At 43.4% G+C, this 15962-nt stretch overlaps 1 protein-coding gene across 2 annotated transcripts; it reads left to right on the top strand.

Moving 5' to 3' along the window:
• The first annotated feature begins 264 nt into the window (after positions 1–264).
• On the top strand, positions 265–12918 carry foxred1 (FAD-dependent oxidoreductase domain containing 1). 2 transcript variants are annotated; one of them, XM_014138348.3, is made up of 11 exons: positions 265–726; positions 2810–3030; positions 3490–3600; positions 4220–4338; positions 4457–4551; positions 10490–10591; positions 10714–10790; positions 11253–11413; positions 11647–11776; positions 12019–12159; positions 12454–12918. In XM_014138348.3, exons 1-11 carry the CDS (start codon positions 576–578, stop codon positions 12706–12708), a joined length of 1563 nt encoding a protein of 520 aa, XP_013993823.1. In that variant the 5' UTR covers positions 265–575; the 3' UTR covers positions 12709–12918. The 2 variants fall into 2 exon arrangements, with proteins under 2 accessions (XP_013993823.1, XP_013993824.1); XM_014138349.3 differs by having other exon boundaries at positions 296–726; positions 12058–12159.
• Positions 12919–15962: the final 3044 nt, after the last annotated feature.

Raw genomic sequence — 15962 nt, 5'->3', positions numbered from 1 at the left:
CCGCCCCTGTCTGGCACACAGACGAGCGGTCTGAAATCGTAGTAGATAGCAAGAGTGAATTTACGAACGCAACCGAAGTAGATTTCCACAACGAATTTAAGAACTCAACCCTAGAATTAAAAAAAAATGAAGGTCGGTGGTCATATCCTGTGGTTCTGGTTTTGTGACATCAGCTGACGTAAGAAGGGCTTTATAAATACATTTGATTGAACAGTAGGCTTCCACTTGCTAGTTGAAACTCGGACATTTCCAAATTGCTGAATAATTGAACGCCGCACGTGTATAACGACAAGCAGTTAGCAAGTAAGACATCTTCAAGTTTTCTAAATCCGACTAGCACATGAGCGCGGCATTATATGGTTGTGTCACGTCCGAAGCTTCATACGTCATCACGTGGTATTGTTACGTCGACACGTGTAGAATCGAAGTGCTGCACCAGACAGTGAATATTAATTTCAGGGTTAGCCAACACACCATTTTGAATCTGTGCTCAGAAGCCAGCTAGCTAGCTAGCTTACCTTAGCATTTCCAGTGTGCGATTAGTGCTGCTAGAGAGAAGAAATCAAGCTCCAGCAATGTCAATGTGGAAGGGACTGCACATGACAGCGCATGCCACTCATGGAATTCATGTTTCCTCGCGATTTATCCATAAACACACGCGACTCTGCACCCTTTCGTTCCGAAACATCAGCACTGGTAGACTCGTGCAAAATGATTTCTTCAAAGGTGAGATAATCAACTTTTTTTGGTTGGATGCATGCCAGCAAAGCCACAACACTAAACAATACATGAATTGCACTATAACGGTGACAGACGGTGCCCACAAACTGTTGGGCCTATATAAAGCTGTCCCAACATCTTACCACTGCTACACCTGGCTTTCAGCGAAACAGTTCATTCAGACTAATTTACTGCCTTTAAAAAATCATAGCTGACTGGCTAAAACAAATGTGGTTTCTACTGACAATCAAGATGTAGAAACGATGACATATGACACATAAGAGGCAATCCGTAATTTCGATTAAGACATTAATGAGTGAGCGACTACAGACGTAGTCAATATAACTTTGTACAGCGATAGAATTCAGAACATGGGCCGTTCTTAGTGTACTCCCTGTACAATAAGTCAGAACCACCATGTGCACCACCAAGTTAGAACACCTGCATTGCTTGCTGTTTAGGGTTTTAGGCTGGGTTTCTGTACTGCATTTTGTGACATCAGCTGATGTAAGAAGGGCTTTATAAATACATTTGATTGAACAGTAGGTGAAAATAGACCCAAAGGCACATTGAACGCAGTTTGGGTCTTTGTGTGTCAAAAAAGATGTCATGTAACACTTTGACGCATTAAATAAACTTTTAATTTGACACGTCAAATAACACTATTCCATTATAGAATGTTGTGTATGATGAATTTGCATGTGCAAGCCAAGTACCAGCACTACTATCAGTAGCACTGTCAAAACTGTACAAAAAAAGTTGCCAAACAAGCACACACCTGCCATGAAAGATGTTTACAATACTGCGTTGGTGAAAATAAACTAAATTATTAGTGAGGCACATGGGCTACTCACAGCTTACTACACAACATACACTTAGTATTACCTTCTTAGCTACAGTATACATATCTCCCTTGCATAGACATTTTTGGACTCACCTTGTGAAGGTGGCGTGGCGGTCCATTGTGGGCAAATTTTGTCATCAGTTTGGCATTCTCTGGATTTATGGTGGGAACTCGGAGGGGGAAAAAAGCCACTCCATTGAATAGCAGGCTAACATTGTTGAATTTGCGATTTACAACTTGTTGTGTAATCTTTATGTCCAATGGCCGATGAGCATCGATACATTTTATCTATAATTTCTCTTCATATGACAAGGATTGAAAAGTATTTGCCAGTAGATTGTTGACTTGATTCATGATGACTGTTAGCTAAGACTTTGAAAGTAAGATGTTGATATCAGTCCAATCAAAACTACTGTACATATAATGTGATTTGGTGTCATTTTATCTGTGGCCAATGACCTTGAGCCTTCTTGGAAGGGCACTTGTAATATAACTCTGGACCCAAAGGGCTGACATTTTGGATGTCTACTCTTACTAAGGACTTTAACTTGGCAATGACGTACAGTCCCCATGAGTGACAGGACACTGAGCCAATCACGGCGCAATGCTCCTATTTTCTGCTGGCTTGCCCAACCACCACAGAAATCACTGAGCTAGGCTGAAACACCTGCGTTTTGGAGCTGCTTTACTCAAGAAAACAAAAAAAGAGACCATGTGTGTATGCAGCTTTATTAACTGAATGATATATATTTTTTACATTGTTTTCAAACTGATGTGACCCGTATTAATGCAAAACAGGCAAGGCCCCAAAAATTAATACAATTTATATAGGGCTCAAAACAGGTGGGACTCACCACGGGTCCTACCAAGTTAGCTAACTTACCAAAGTAGTTTATGACATTTCATATTCCTCTATAGAAATTGATGATAAACTACTACATGCATTTTGATTGTTGAAATTTTGTGCCGTTTGCAATAATATACTTTTTGTTGAAGTGACTCCCTTACATCATTTTTGTATGGTAAACCCTGTATTTGAAATTATATCTGAAAGGTAAAAATAACTGTCTGTAAAATGTTGAAATTCTTCTTGTAGTTGGTGTGAATGTCATGTATTATCATAAAGTACCTCTGCGGCCAGATATGAGAATTAAGTCACTTTCGTAGTTACAACCAGATAACTAGAATGACACATTTAGAGTGCCTTATTTCCTAATAGAAATAACAATCTATTTCTCAACACAGATCTGGAGAACCAGTTAAAAGCGTTCAGGGAGAAAGCGGCAGACGCCATGCCTGGCAGTGACTGGACTCCGTTTGAGAAGAACCGCTCACTCCCCCCTGAGAGGGCAGACATCGTGATCGTAGGAGGTGGCGTGGTGGGCTGGTCCATCGCCTATTGGCTGAAGCAGAAAGAGATGATTCGGGACGGGGTGCGGGTGCTGGTGGTTGAGAGGGACCCCACTGTGAGTGGCCTAGGCTGTGTCACGTGACCTCACTCACGTCCACTGAACATATTTGAAGCTCAAGCAATGTTCCATTAATCTCTCCTGTCTCTGTGTGTACTTGTTCACTTCCCTTCACTGGTTTGAAAGGAAATGACTGGTATAAGAATATAGTGGAAACTCCCTGTACCCATGCCTCTATCAATCCAATGCTTTTAGATTTGTGGGAAGTAGTAAACAAGTGCACATTTCAGTAGAAGATGACATTATTGGGATGCACCCTCAGGCTTGGGGCTGTCCTAATGGAAAGGAAAGTTTCAGAGACCATATCACCTTTCCTTGATGACCAAGTATAAATGAAGAGACTGGACTCTTAAGTCATCTTAGATCAGATGCTAGTCAAATCATTAAAGGACTGCTACACCAACACAGTAGTGCACAGACTGAATCTAGGTGTTAATCTGTATCTTCTGTCTCCAGTACTCCCAGGCCTCCACGGTGCTGTCTGCTGGGGGGATTCGACAGCAGTTCTCCTTGCCAGAGAACATCTACCTGTCTATGGCCTCGGCTGACTTCATGAGGAACATCAATGTAGGTCACTGACACTGACCGCCAGCTAGTATCAGCCATTAGGTCACTGTGACCACCAGCTAGTGTCAGCCATTGGGTCACTGTGACCACCAGCTAGTGTCAGCCATTGGGTCACTGTGACCACCAGCTAGTGTCAGCCATTGGGTCACTGTGACCACCAGCTAGTGTCAGCCATTGGGTCACTGTGACCACCAGCTAGTGTCAGCCATTGGGTCACTGTGACCACCAGCTAGTGTCAGCCATTGGGTCACTGTGACCACCAGCTAGTGTCAGCCATTGGGTCACTGTGACCACCAGCTAGTGTCAGCCATTGGGTCACTGTGACCACCAGCTAGTGTCAGGTTATTTACTCATAATGCAGTTGACCATTTCCCTGTGAATATATGGCCAAGCTGTAGTCAAAATGTACTATTTGTATCTATTATTGGATCCCCATTAGCTGCTTCCTGAATAGGGGATAGTCAAACATTGTTTTAGGGCGATATTGTGGTACTTCTGTGTTCGCAGCTCGGCATGATAGTCACAACTATACATTTGTTTATGGCATTCCATAGACATGTTGAAGTGTTTTTTTATTGTTTCAGTGTAAAGTGATTGACAGTTTGTTGTGCCTTCTCAGGAACACTTGAGTGTGCTGAATGACGACCCCGTGGACCTGCAGTTTAACCACTCCGGATATCTCTTTCTGGCCAGTGAAAAAGTGGCTCATATCATGGAAGAAAACTACAGCACCCAAAGGTAAACACCTGTACCCTACACTTATGCACCATACACACACATCTCCCATCATGCAAATATTTAAATAGACCCTGATGCCGTTTTTTGACAATCACTATTCATTTTAATTCCAAATCAGATATGCTGGAGCAAAAGTCGCTCTTCTTTCACCCACACAACTAAAGGAGAAATGTCCATGGATCAACACTGATGGAGTAGTGCTGGCTTCATATGGTGAGTACAGATCTTCGTTATTATGAGTGACAGACGAGATAGTATTACCTGAAACGATTAAGGTGGCATAATCTGGGTCCATGCAACAATAAGACAATGAATATTGTCTCCTTTAAAGTAAATAGAGCATATGCAGTCTTTGTACAATGACTGAGATCCAATAAGCAATATATTCAACATTTCTGAACAGTTGTAATATACACGCAGTGGCCAGCTTAATAGGTACACCCAACTAGTACTAGGTCGGATCCCCCTTTGCCTCCAGAACAGCCGGAATTCTTCGGGGCATGGATTCTAGGTGTCGGAAACGTTCAAACTTTGCTCAGTTGTTATCAAATGACCTAACGTGTGCCAGGAAAACATTCCCCACACCATTATACCACCTCCACCAGCCATCAGCATGACGCTACAGGGACCGGGGTTCGTCAGACCAGGCAATGTTTTTCCACTCCTCAATTGTCCAGTGTTGGTGGAGCTGCTTCTTGTTTTTAGCTGATAGGAGTTTATCCTGGGTGTTGGTTGTCTGCTGCTGTGGCCCATCTGTGACAAGGACCGACAAGTTGTGCGTTCCAGAGATGCCGTTCTGCACACCACTGTTGTACTTAGCTGTTATTTCCCTGTTAACCTGCACGATTCTTGCCATTCTCCTTCGACCTCTCATCAACAAGCTGTTTTTGCCCCCACAGGACTGCCGCTGACTGGATGTTAATTGTTTGTCGCGGAATTCTTGGTAAACCCTGGACACTGTCGTGCATGAGAAGCCCAGGAGGCCCGGCTGTTTGAGATACTGGAACAGGTGCACATGTCACGACGATCACGCCATGCTCAAAGTTGCTTAGGTCACTCGTTTTGCCCATTCTAACGTTCAATCAAACAGTAACTGAATGCCTCCGTCTGCTTTATATAGCAAACCACGGCCATGTGACTCAGTCTGTAGGAGCGAACCATTTGTTAACGGGGTGGTGTACCTAATAAACTGTCCACTGAGTGTATAGCCAGTGTGTTGTATGCCCTGTCTTCGTCAATGTATCTCTAAATGTAGTACTGTTACCCAGTTAAGCATGCTTTCAGTGCAGCAGTTCAGACACATGTCTGTTAAATAATTCACTGATTAACCTTTTACACTCATACCTGTATACGTGTTGAAAATGTCAGATTTGGACACTGTGCCTAAATTGGAACGCAGTGGGCAGAGCTTAGGGTCTCTGCTTCACAGCTCTGTATGGGTTTTGACTGACAGTCATTCTGAACTTGAGCACTGCTAGCAACAAGAAGTTTCCCCCATGCAAATGTTTTGTCTGAGTGAGGAAATGCTGTAAATTAAGAGGACTATATGTATTTTGAAAGATGAGACGTTGAGGATTATTAAATACCAGTTTGATGTCATACAAGCAAGACAAACACCCCAGCCCAAATGACACATTTCCATATCATAAAACTCATGTAATATAGTGTCAATGTTTATGATCACTATGTTTGATGTTCAGTTACAAGATGACATGGCGTTATCCTGAACATAATGAGCCTGTTGTATTGTGAAGAAAATTTGCTGCGGACCACGTATTGGAATACACTCATGACTCCTTTCTATGCGCACCAAAATTAACTGAATTTCCTTGTGAAAGCCTAACACTAAGATTGTATTTAGCTAGTCATGTTGACAATAGAAGAAGCTTTCAAATGATGCCCACCTGACTCAGATTGGGATTTATAATGGGCTGTTTTTGGATTGCGTAATAAAAAATAAAAAAACCAACCGTAATTGTGTAAAGGCGGGGATGCAGAACTGTGTTCCAAACAAAACAACCACAATGGCACAGCTAGGAGACCAACAAAAAAAACCTAATAGTTTGCTGCGAAAAGTACAGTAAATGTAAAATGCACATCAAATCAAGTGTAATGTTTGGATTCAGACTTGTCAACTGTTGTCCTCACTTTTAGTCTAACTGTTCCCTTTAAATTGCTAATATGGTTATGCATATGCTTTCCATATTTCTAATGCAAGAAACATTTCAATGTATCTCTATCCATATAGGTCAATTCCCACGAGTGTAAGGGGGTAAGCTACTGGAACACTAGGGAGTATGTCTTGCATAACTTTTCCAGTATGTTGACGTTATCAGTGGAGTAATATAATTTTTTTACATTTTATTTAACCAGGTAGGCCAGTTGAGAACAAGTTCTTATTTACAACTGCGACCTGGCCAAGATGAAGTAAAGCAGTGCGACGACAACAACACAGTTACACATGGAATAAACAAACGTACAGTCATTAACACAATAGAAAATTTGCACACACTGTATACAGATTTAAGTAAGGAGGTAATGCAATAAATAGGCCATAGTGGCGAAATAATTGCAATTTAGCAATTAACACTGCAGTGATAGATGTGCAGATGAGGATGTGCAAGTAGAAATGCTGGTGTGCAAAAGAACAGGAAAAACAAATATGGGATGAGGTAGGTAGTTGGTTGGGCTATTTACAGATGGGCTGTGTGCTTAAAGTTAGGAAGATGTGTCCAACTTCAGTGATTACATTATTATTTTTTTTTTTTATTGCAATCCGTTCCAGTCATTGGCAGCAGAGAACTGGGAGGAAAGGTGGCCAAAGGTAGTGTTGGCTTTGTGGATGACCAGTGAAATATACCTGCTGGAGCGCATGCTACGGGTGGGTGTTGCTATGGTGACCAGTGAGCTGAGATAAGGCGGAGCTTTACCTAGCAAAGACTTATAGGTGACCTGGAGCCAGTGGGTTTGGCGACGAATATGTAGCGAGGGCCAGCCAACGAGAGCATACAGGTCGCAATGGTGGGTAGAATATGGGGCTTTGGTGACAAAACGGATGGCACTGTGATAGAAGGCATCCAATTTGCTGAGTAGCGTGTTGGAGGCTATTTTGTAAATGACATTGCCGAAGTCAAGGATGGGTAGGTCAGTTTTGAGGGTATGTTTGGCAGCGTGAGTGAAGGAGGCTTTGTTGCAAAATAGGAAGCAGATTCTAGATTTAATTTTGGATTGGAGATGCTTAATATGAGTCTGGAAGGAGAGTTTACAGTCTAGCCAGACACCTAGGTATTTACAGTTGTCCACATATTCTAAGTCAGAACCGTCCAGAGTAGTGATGCTGAACGGGCGGGTGCAGGCAGCGATCGGTTAAAGAGCATGCATTTCGTTTTACTAGCATTTAAGAGCAGTTAGAGGCCACAGAAGGAGTGTTGTATGGCATTGAAGCTCGTTTGGAGGTTTGTTAACAGTGTCCAAAGAAGGGCCAGATGTATACAGAATAGTGTCGTCTGCGTAGAGGTGGATCAAAGAATTACCCACAGCAAGAGCGACATCATTGATATATACAGAGAAAAGAGTCGGCCCGAGAATTGAACCCTGTGGCACCCCCATAGACTGCCAGAGGTCCTGACAACAGGCCCTCCGATTTGACACACTGAACACTATCTGAGAAGTAGTTGGTGAACCAGGCGAGGCAGTCATTTGAGAAAGCAAGGCTGTTGAGTCTGCCAATAAGAATGCGGTGATTGACAGAGTCGAAAGCCTTGGCCAGGTCGATGAAGACGGCTGCACAGTACTGTCTTTTATCGATGGCGGTTATGATATCATTTAGGACCTTGAGCGTGGCTGAGGTGCACCCGTGACCAGCTCGGAAACCAGATTGCATAGCGGAGAAGGTACGGTGGGATTCAAAATGGTCGGTGATCTGTTTGTTCACTTGGCTTTCGAAGACTTTAGAAAGGCATGGCAGGATGGATATATGTCTAACAGTTTGGGTCTAGAGTGTCTTCCCCTTTTTGAAGAGCGCTTTCCAATCTTTAGGAATCTCAGACAATACGAAAGAGAGGTTGAACAGACTAGTAATAGGGGTTGCAACAATGGCAGCGGAGAATTTTCGGAAGAGAGGGTCCAGATTGTCTAGCCCAGCTGATTTGTAGGGATCCAGATTTTGCAGCTCTATCAGAATATCAGCTGTCTGGATTTGGGTGAAGGAGAAGTGAGGGGACTTGGGCCAGTTGCTGCGGGGGGTGCAGCGCTGTTGGCCGGGGTTGGGGTAGTCAGGTGGAAAGCATGGCCAGCCGTAGAGAGATGCATATTGAAATTCTCGATTATCGTGGATTTATCGGTGGTGACAGTGTTTCCTAGCCTCAGTGCAGTGGGCAGCTGGGAGGAGGTGCTCTTATTCTCCATGGACTTTACAGTGTCCCATAACTTTTTCGAATTAGTGCTGCGGGATGCAAATTTCTGTTTAGGAAAGCAAAGGCTAGCTTTTTCAATCTGACTGTGTATATTGGTTCCTGACTTCCCTGAAAAGTTGCATATCGCGGGGACTATTCGTTGCTAGTGCAGTACGCCACAGGATGTTTTTGTGCTGATCAAGGGCAGTCAAGTCTGGAGTGAACCAAGGGCTATATCTGTTCTTAGTTCTACATTTTTTGAAAGGGGCATGCTTATTTAAGATGGTGAGGAAGGCACTTAAAGGACAACCAGGCATCCTCTACTGATGGGATGAGGTCAATATCCTTTCAGGATACCCGGGCCAGGTCGATTAGAAAGGCCTGCTCGCAGAAGTGTTTTTGGGAGCGTTTGACAGTGATGAGGGGTGGTCGTTTGACCGCGGACCCATAACGGACGCAGGCAGTGATCGCTGTGATCCTGGTTGAAAACAGCAGAGATGTGTTTAGAGGGCAAGTTGGTCAAGATGATATCTATGAGAGTGCCCATGTTAACGGATTTGGGTTAGATTGTAGGACGGCTGGGGTGTTAAGCATATCCCAGTTTAGGTCACCTATCAGTACAAATCAATTCACATATGGTGTCCAGGGCACAGCTGGGAGCTGAGGGGGGTCTATAACAACCGGCAGCAGTGAGGGACTTATTTCTGGCAAGATGGATTTTTAAAAGTATAAATTCGAACTGTTTGGACATAGACCTGGCTATTATGAAAGAACTCTGCAAGCTATCGCTACAGTAGATTGCAACTCCGCCCCCTTTAGCAGTTCTATCTTGATGGAAAATGTTGTTATTGGGGATGGGAATTTTTGGTGGCCTTCCTAAGCCAGGATTCAGACACGGCTAGGACATCAGGGTTGGCGGAGTGTGCTAAAGCAGTGAATAAAGCAAACTTAGGGAGGAGGCTTCTGATGTTAACATGCATGAACCCAAGGCTTTTACGGTTACAGAAGTCAACAAATGAGAGCGCCTGGGGACACACAGGGCCTGGGTTAACCTCTACATCACCAGAGGAGGAGTAGGATGAGGGTGCGGCTAAAGGCTATAACTGGTCGTCTAGTGCGTTGGGAACAGAGAATAAAAGGAGCAGATTTCTGGGCATGGTGGGATAGATTCAGGGCATAATGTACAGACAAGGGTATGGTAGGTTGTGAGTACAGTGGAGGTAAACCTTGGTATTGAGTGACGATGAGAGAGGTTGCATCTCTGGAGGCGCCAGTTAAGCTAGGTGCGGTCTCCGCATGTGTGGGTGGTGGGACAACGGAGCTGTCTTAGGCATGTTGAGCAGGACTAGGGGCTCCGCAGTAAAATAAAACAATGAGAGCTACCCTAAACAACCGTATAAAAGGCATATTGACATTAGAGAGAGGCATAAAGCAATTACAGGTGTTGATTGGGAGAGCTAAGACAACAGGTAAATGGCGATGAATGGGCAGAGAGGGTCAGTTAGCTACACACAGGGCCGGAGTTTGAGGCTGGGGCCGACCGATAAACAAGACAATCCTGTTGGTGTCCTCACACACTGCTCGTGGAAAAAAGCAATCCATCAATAAATTGCAACCTTGCACAGACATGCCCCATGATTTTGCTGGCTAGAACCAATTAAATGACTTCCTTTCTCGGTTAAGCATAAACTGTCTCTTCTCCCATAAACCTCTACTTTGACAATGTCACCTCCTCCCTTTGCCCTTTTTCCACCCAGGGCTGGAGAACGAGGGCTGGTTCGACCCCTGGATGCTGTTGAACGCTTTCAGACGGAAGGCCATCTCCATGGGGGTCTACCAGTGCTTTGGAGAAGTCACAGGTTTGTGCTTGTGCCAATATCACAGCATTGTGGAACAAACAAGCCATGTACACACTACAGAGCCAAGCTAAACCAATCTATCCAAGCTGTATATTGATGATTTTGGCAATGCTGTGTTTCAGGTTTTAAGTACACCACAAACACAATGACTACTGCAGAAGGAGACAAGGTGGATTTCAGGAGAATCAAATATGCTAATGTGGGTATGACTCCTGATTTGTGCAAGGACATTTTTCAGTTGCTGTGTTTCCCTTGATTTCCTGTGTTTTGAGGGCAAACGAATTGTTGAATCAACATCCAAAATTAACACCCAGATCCTCACTTCAGTTAATCAACACAGGGTTGAGAGAAAAAAACTGAGCAGGGCAAAACATTTTACAACAGTAAACATCATCCCCCACGAATGATGCCGGATCTCTGTGGCAAGACACATCATTCACCCAAGTTTGTGACTAATGGACAAACAGAGACTGATCCACAGTCCCCTCCCCAATTTCATCATAGGGGACAACAATCTGCATTTTACAGTAATTTGGACAGGTTCAAGTAATTCCGCACCGTTTCAAAATGTCCCTACTGAACGCGACCCAGCTCACAGTAGCTAGGACCTCTCCACCGTTATGGTCCCTTCCTAATTGTCTGTCCCTGGTGTCTTGAGTAGGTCCAGATGCCCAACAGTCTGGAGTACCAGCCTGTGGAGTGTGCCATCGTGGTGAACGCTGCAGGGGCCTTCTCCGGTAAGGTGGCAGAGATGATGGGCATCGGGCTCGGCCTAAAAGACACCATCGCTGGAATCCCGCTACCCGTGGAGCCCAGGAAAAGGTGCGTTGAATAGAGGACCACCCCCCGATGTACTGCATTTGTCAGAACAAATCATTTACACCATGTTGCTGACAGCTAGCTTTCTTTCAGCCCTTATTGGTATCGGTCATAACACTGATATAATATTCACAGGCTACTCCGGGTAGAAATGCTAACTGTATTAGGTCTCTGTATATTATGCGTTTGTGGTACTGTCTAATATATCAGTGTATTTCTTGTGGGTCTTCGTCTAGGTTCATCTATGTAGTCCACTGTCCAAACGGGCCAGGGCTGGACACTCCCTTCCTTGTAGATTACTCTGGAGTGTACTTCAGACGAGAGGGGCTGGGAGGAAACTACATTGCTGGGATGTCACCAGAAGAGGTGAGGAAGAGGATTGCCCTATTCCTCTAACTTAATTTTGGAACCCTGAGTCACCTGATGAGGTCGCTTTTCCAAAAATGATCTAGATTCTAAATTAGGGTAACCTCGAATAATGGTTAAATAAACAGCATTCAGTAAGCTCAAATGGGAGAAAATGTTTTGAGTCGGAACTCAACCAATTTAGTTTTTGGTTGAGGGATTTCTCCTTTCTCCCGTCTTTGCTCTACTGAACTCGCCCCAAGAGTCTGGGAAGCGGTCTTCATTATTTGCAACCCCATCAGGAAGAGGAGCCAGAGACCAATAACCTGGAGGTGGACCACCAGTTCTTCCAGAAGATCTGGCCTCATTTGGCCCACCGGGTCCCTGCCTTTGAGTGCCTCAAGGTAAATTGATGTGACATTGCAACCATAGAATTACATAGTAATATGGGTCATAATGGTTGCAACCTTCCTCACCTTTGAAAACTAGGTTGTGTTCAGTAGGCACCAAATGTTATAAACAGGGTGGGACAAACCATATGCTCTAATTAACTTTCCCTTTTCATTGGGAAAGTCAGTGGATAAATCTATTGCTACTGTTTCTGCTTTTGTCCTTTGTGCTGCTTTCGAATTAGCTCCATATCCTTGCCGATAACGTCTATCCCTCAAATTTTAACACTCGTCTCTCACTCCTTTCAGGTGACAAGCGCATGGGCCGGCTTCTACGACTACAACACCTTTGACCAGAACGGCATCGTGGGCATGCACCCGCTGGTCAACAACATGTTCTTTGCCACAGGCTTCAGCGGGCACGGGCTGCAGCACTCGCCGGCAGTGGGTCGCGCCATGGCCGAACTCATCCTGGACGGGGGCTTCAAGACCCTGGACCTGAGCGCCTTCAGCTTCAAACGCATCATGACCAAGGAACCCATGTTAGAGAGGAACATTGTCTGAGAGGGAGAGTTGGACATTTTTACGAAGGGAGAAAAGAGTGGAAGGAGGAATGCCTTGTTCCATTCTACAGTCTTGCGGGAAATATGGTCTCGAAATAAGAGTTTGCCCAAGTTTCTGGTAAGGTGAATGGTGTCCTATTAATTTCTTCACTTAAAGTGCATGAGGGAGAGTTGTGGAAAATATTAAATAAAATACTTCTTAGATACCGGAGCTTGTAAATTGAATTAGACTTTATTACAAAAGTAACAGAAGCCGAACCTTTCCATGGAAAAAAACGGACTCATTATTAGTGCTTGGCTTTTATACAGTCTTACCCTAACATAACATCGTCACTCCATTTTACGAATCATGTCTTACTTAGAATAATTTCCATTCTCTTATTGGCTTAGACATTGGGGCATAGATTCTATTGGTGGCATGACATGCATACCCCTTAGCTAATGTTCCTGTCCAAAGGTCTTTACAAGTTCAGGCTGAGGTTGTCTATGTATGATTACTCATGTGCGTGTCCAGTAGCCTTCACAAGATCAGATATGGCCCAGACCAGTCACGTCTTGTTAGTTTACCATGCCTCATCTACACAGATTCTGCTTAGGTTCTGTTTTTTACATGTCTAATGGTCAATTCGATGTTGATCTAGCTTTGTACACTCACATGGGCTTCAGCCTTCATTCTGCTTACACATGTCTAATATTTTAAACTTATATTGATTATTCTTTCTACTTCAAAGAGAACAGTATAGTTACTGAGAATCACCAGATGACTGGAAAATGCTACAACAGGAGTAACCGCACATTTCACAAGCTCAATTCAGTGGTCTACCGGTGAGACCACATGGGAGCGGCCTCGCACTTTAACAGTCACCCATCGCTTGGGAGTGCTCAGAACTCCAACCGCAAGAATGAAAAAATGGGATGCGTCAGAAATGCATCTCAGGAACGAGTGAGGGACTTTGTGGGATGAGGGCAGAAGAAAGAGCCCTGACAGCAAACATGGAATTTAGGATGCCCAATATCTAACCTACTGTACAAAGAATAAGGTACTGACATACAATGCATTAGCGCAATTAGAAAGGCTTTGTTGGATATTGGAGTAATTTCCATTCCTGCAATGGTAAACCTGTATTGAATGGCTTGATTATGCTTATTTTTTTTCCTTTTTTACCATTTTAACTAGACATGTCATTTTACTCTTGATCACGTAAGCATTCAACTGTATTTGTATAAAAAAAAAAAAGTGAAGTCGGAAGTTTACATACCCCTTAGCCAAATACATTTAAACAAGTTTTTCACAATTCCTGACATTTTAATCCTTGTAAAAATTCCCTGTCTTAGGTCAGTTAGGATCACCACTTTTATTTTAAGAAGGTGAAATGTCAGAATAATAGGAGAGTAACTTCAGCTTTTATTTCTTTCATCACATTCCCAGTGGGTCAGAAGTTTACATGCACTCAATTAGTATTTGGTAGCGTTGCCTTTTAACTTGGGTCAAACATTTCGGGTAGCCTTCCACAAGCTTCCCACAATAAGTTGGGTGAATGTTGGCCCATTCCTCCTGACAGGGCTGGTGTAACTGAGTCAGGTTTGTAGGCCTCCTTGCTCGCACATGCTTTTTCAGTTCTGCCCACAAATGTTCTACAGGATTGAGGTCAGGGCTTTGTGATGGCCACTCCAATACCTTGACTTTGTTGTCCTTAAGCCATTTTGCCACAACTTTGGAAGTATGCTTTGGGTCATTGTCCATTTGGAAGACCCATTTGCGACCAAGCTTTAACTTCCTGATTGATGTCTTGAGATATTGCTTCAATATATCCACATAATTCCCCTCCTCATGATGCCATCTATTTTATGAAGTGCACCAGTCCCTCCTGTAGCAAAGCACCCCCACATACTGCCACCCCTGTGCTTCACGGTTGGGATGGTGTTCTTCGGCTTGCAAGCCACCCCCTCCCCTTTTTCCTCCAAACATAACGATGGTCATTATGGCTAAACAGTTCTATTTTTGTTTTATCAGACCAGAGGACATTTCTCCAAAAAGTATGATCTTTGTCCCCATGTGCAGTTGCAAACCGTAGTCTGGCTTTTTTATGGCAGTTTTGGAGCAGTGGCTTCTTCCTTGCTGAGCGGCCATTTAGGTTACGTCTATATAGGAATCATTTTACTGTGGATATAGATAATTCTGTACCTGTTTTCTCCAGCATCTTCACAAGGTCCTTTGCTGTTGTTCTGGGATTGATTTGCACTTTTCGCACCAAAGTACGTTAATCTCTAGGAGACAACGCATCTCCTTCCTGAGCGATATGTCGGCTGCGTGGTCCCACGGTGTTTATACTTGGGTACTATTGTTTGTACAGATGAACGTGGAAATTGCTCCCAAGGATGAACCAGACTTGTGGAGGTCTACAATTTGTTTTCTGAGGTCTTGGCTGATTTCTTTTGATTTTCCCATGATGTCAAGCAAAGAGGCACTGAGATTGACAGTAGGCCTCGAAATACATCCACAGGTACACCTCCAATTGACTCAAATGATGTCAAATCGCTTATCGGAAGCTTCTAACGCCATGACATTTTCTGGAATTTTCCAAGCTGCTTAAAGGCACAGTCAACTTAGTGTATGTAAACTTCTGACCCACTGGAATTGTAATACAGTGAATAAGTGAAATAATCTGTCTAAACAATTGTTGGAAAAATTACTTGTGTTATGCACAAAGTAGATGTCCTAACCGACTTGCCAAAACTATAGTTTGTTAACAAGAAATTTGTGGAGTGGTTGAAAAATTAGTTTGGACTCCAACATAAGTGTATGTAAACTTCCGACTTAAACTGTACATGTGATGCCGTAAAGATGTCAATCTATTGACGTCTTTACCGCATCGCATGTGTTTGTATAAAAAAATGTAGCACTTGTGATCAAGAGTAAAATGAACTAGTTTAGACACCCATGGCTTCAATTACAAAATCTATGTGCAATGGCACATCAATTTACCTCATTGCCGCCCACCAAAATTAGCCTACATTTAGGCTATTGTTTGTATTTCACACTGTTGGGGTAAAAATTTGTTATGCTTGTATAGATGTCAACCCCAGTTCATGTTATCGTCACCAATCAACTGCATTACAGTTAAATGACTATCACCCCCAATTTCTATATGCTAGTTATTCTACCAGCTTATATGAACGGGAAATAGCATTTAGCAGACATTTTTGTAAACCTGAAAAGGACAACTTCTAAATATATTTGGCTGTTTTCACTGC

The sequence above is a fragment of the Salmo salar genome, chromosome 13, assembly GCF_965601325.2.
Source record: "Salmo salar chromosome 13, fSalSal1, whole genome shotgun sequence".
Taxonomy (NCBI): domain Eukaryota; kingdom Metazoa; phylum Chordata; class Actinopteri; order Salmoniformes; family Salmonidae; genus Salmo; species Salmo salar.
The sequence above is the reverse complement of the archived record's forward strand: the minus strand, read 5'-3'. Positions and strand labels throughout refer to the sequence as shown.

Coding starts and splice junctions, on each gene's coding strand:
- foxred1 (XM_014138348.3), top strand. CDS start 576: ATGTCAATGTGGAAGGGACTGCACATGACAGCGCATGCCACTCATGGA. Junction 727..2,809: donor GCAAAATGATTTCTTCAAAG/GTGAGATAATCA, acceptor TTCTCAACACAG/ATCTGGAGAACCAGTTAAAA. Junction 11,777..12,018: donor CTGGGATGTCACCAGAAGAG/GTGAGGAAGAGG, acceptor ACTCGCCCCAAG/AGTCTGGGAAGCGGTCTTCA.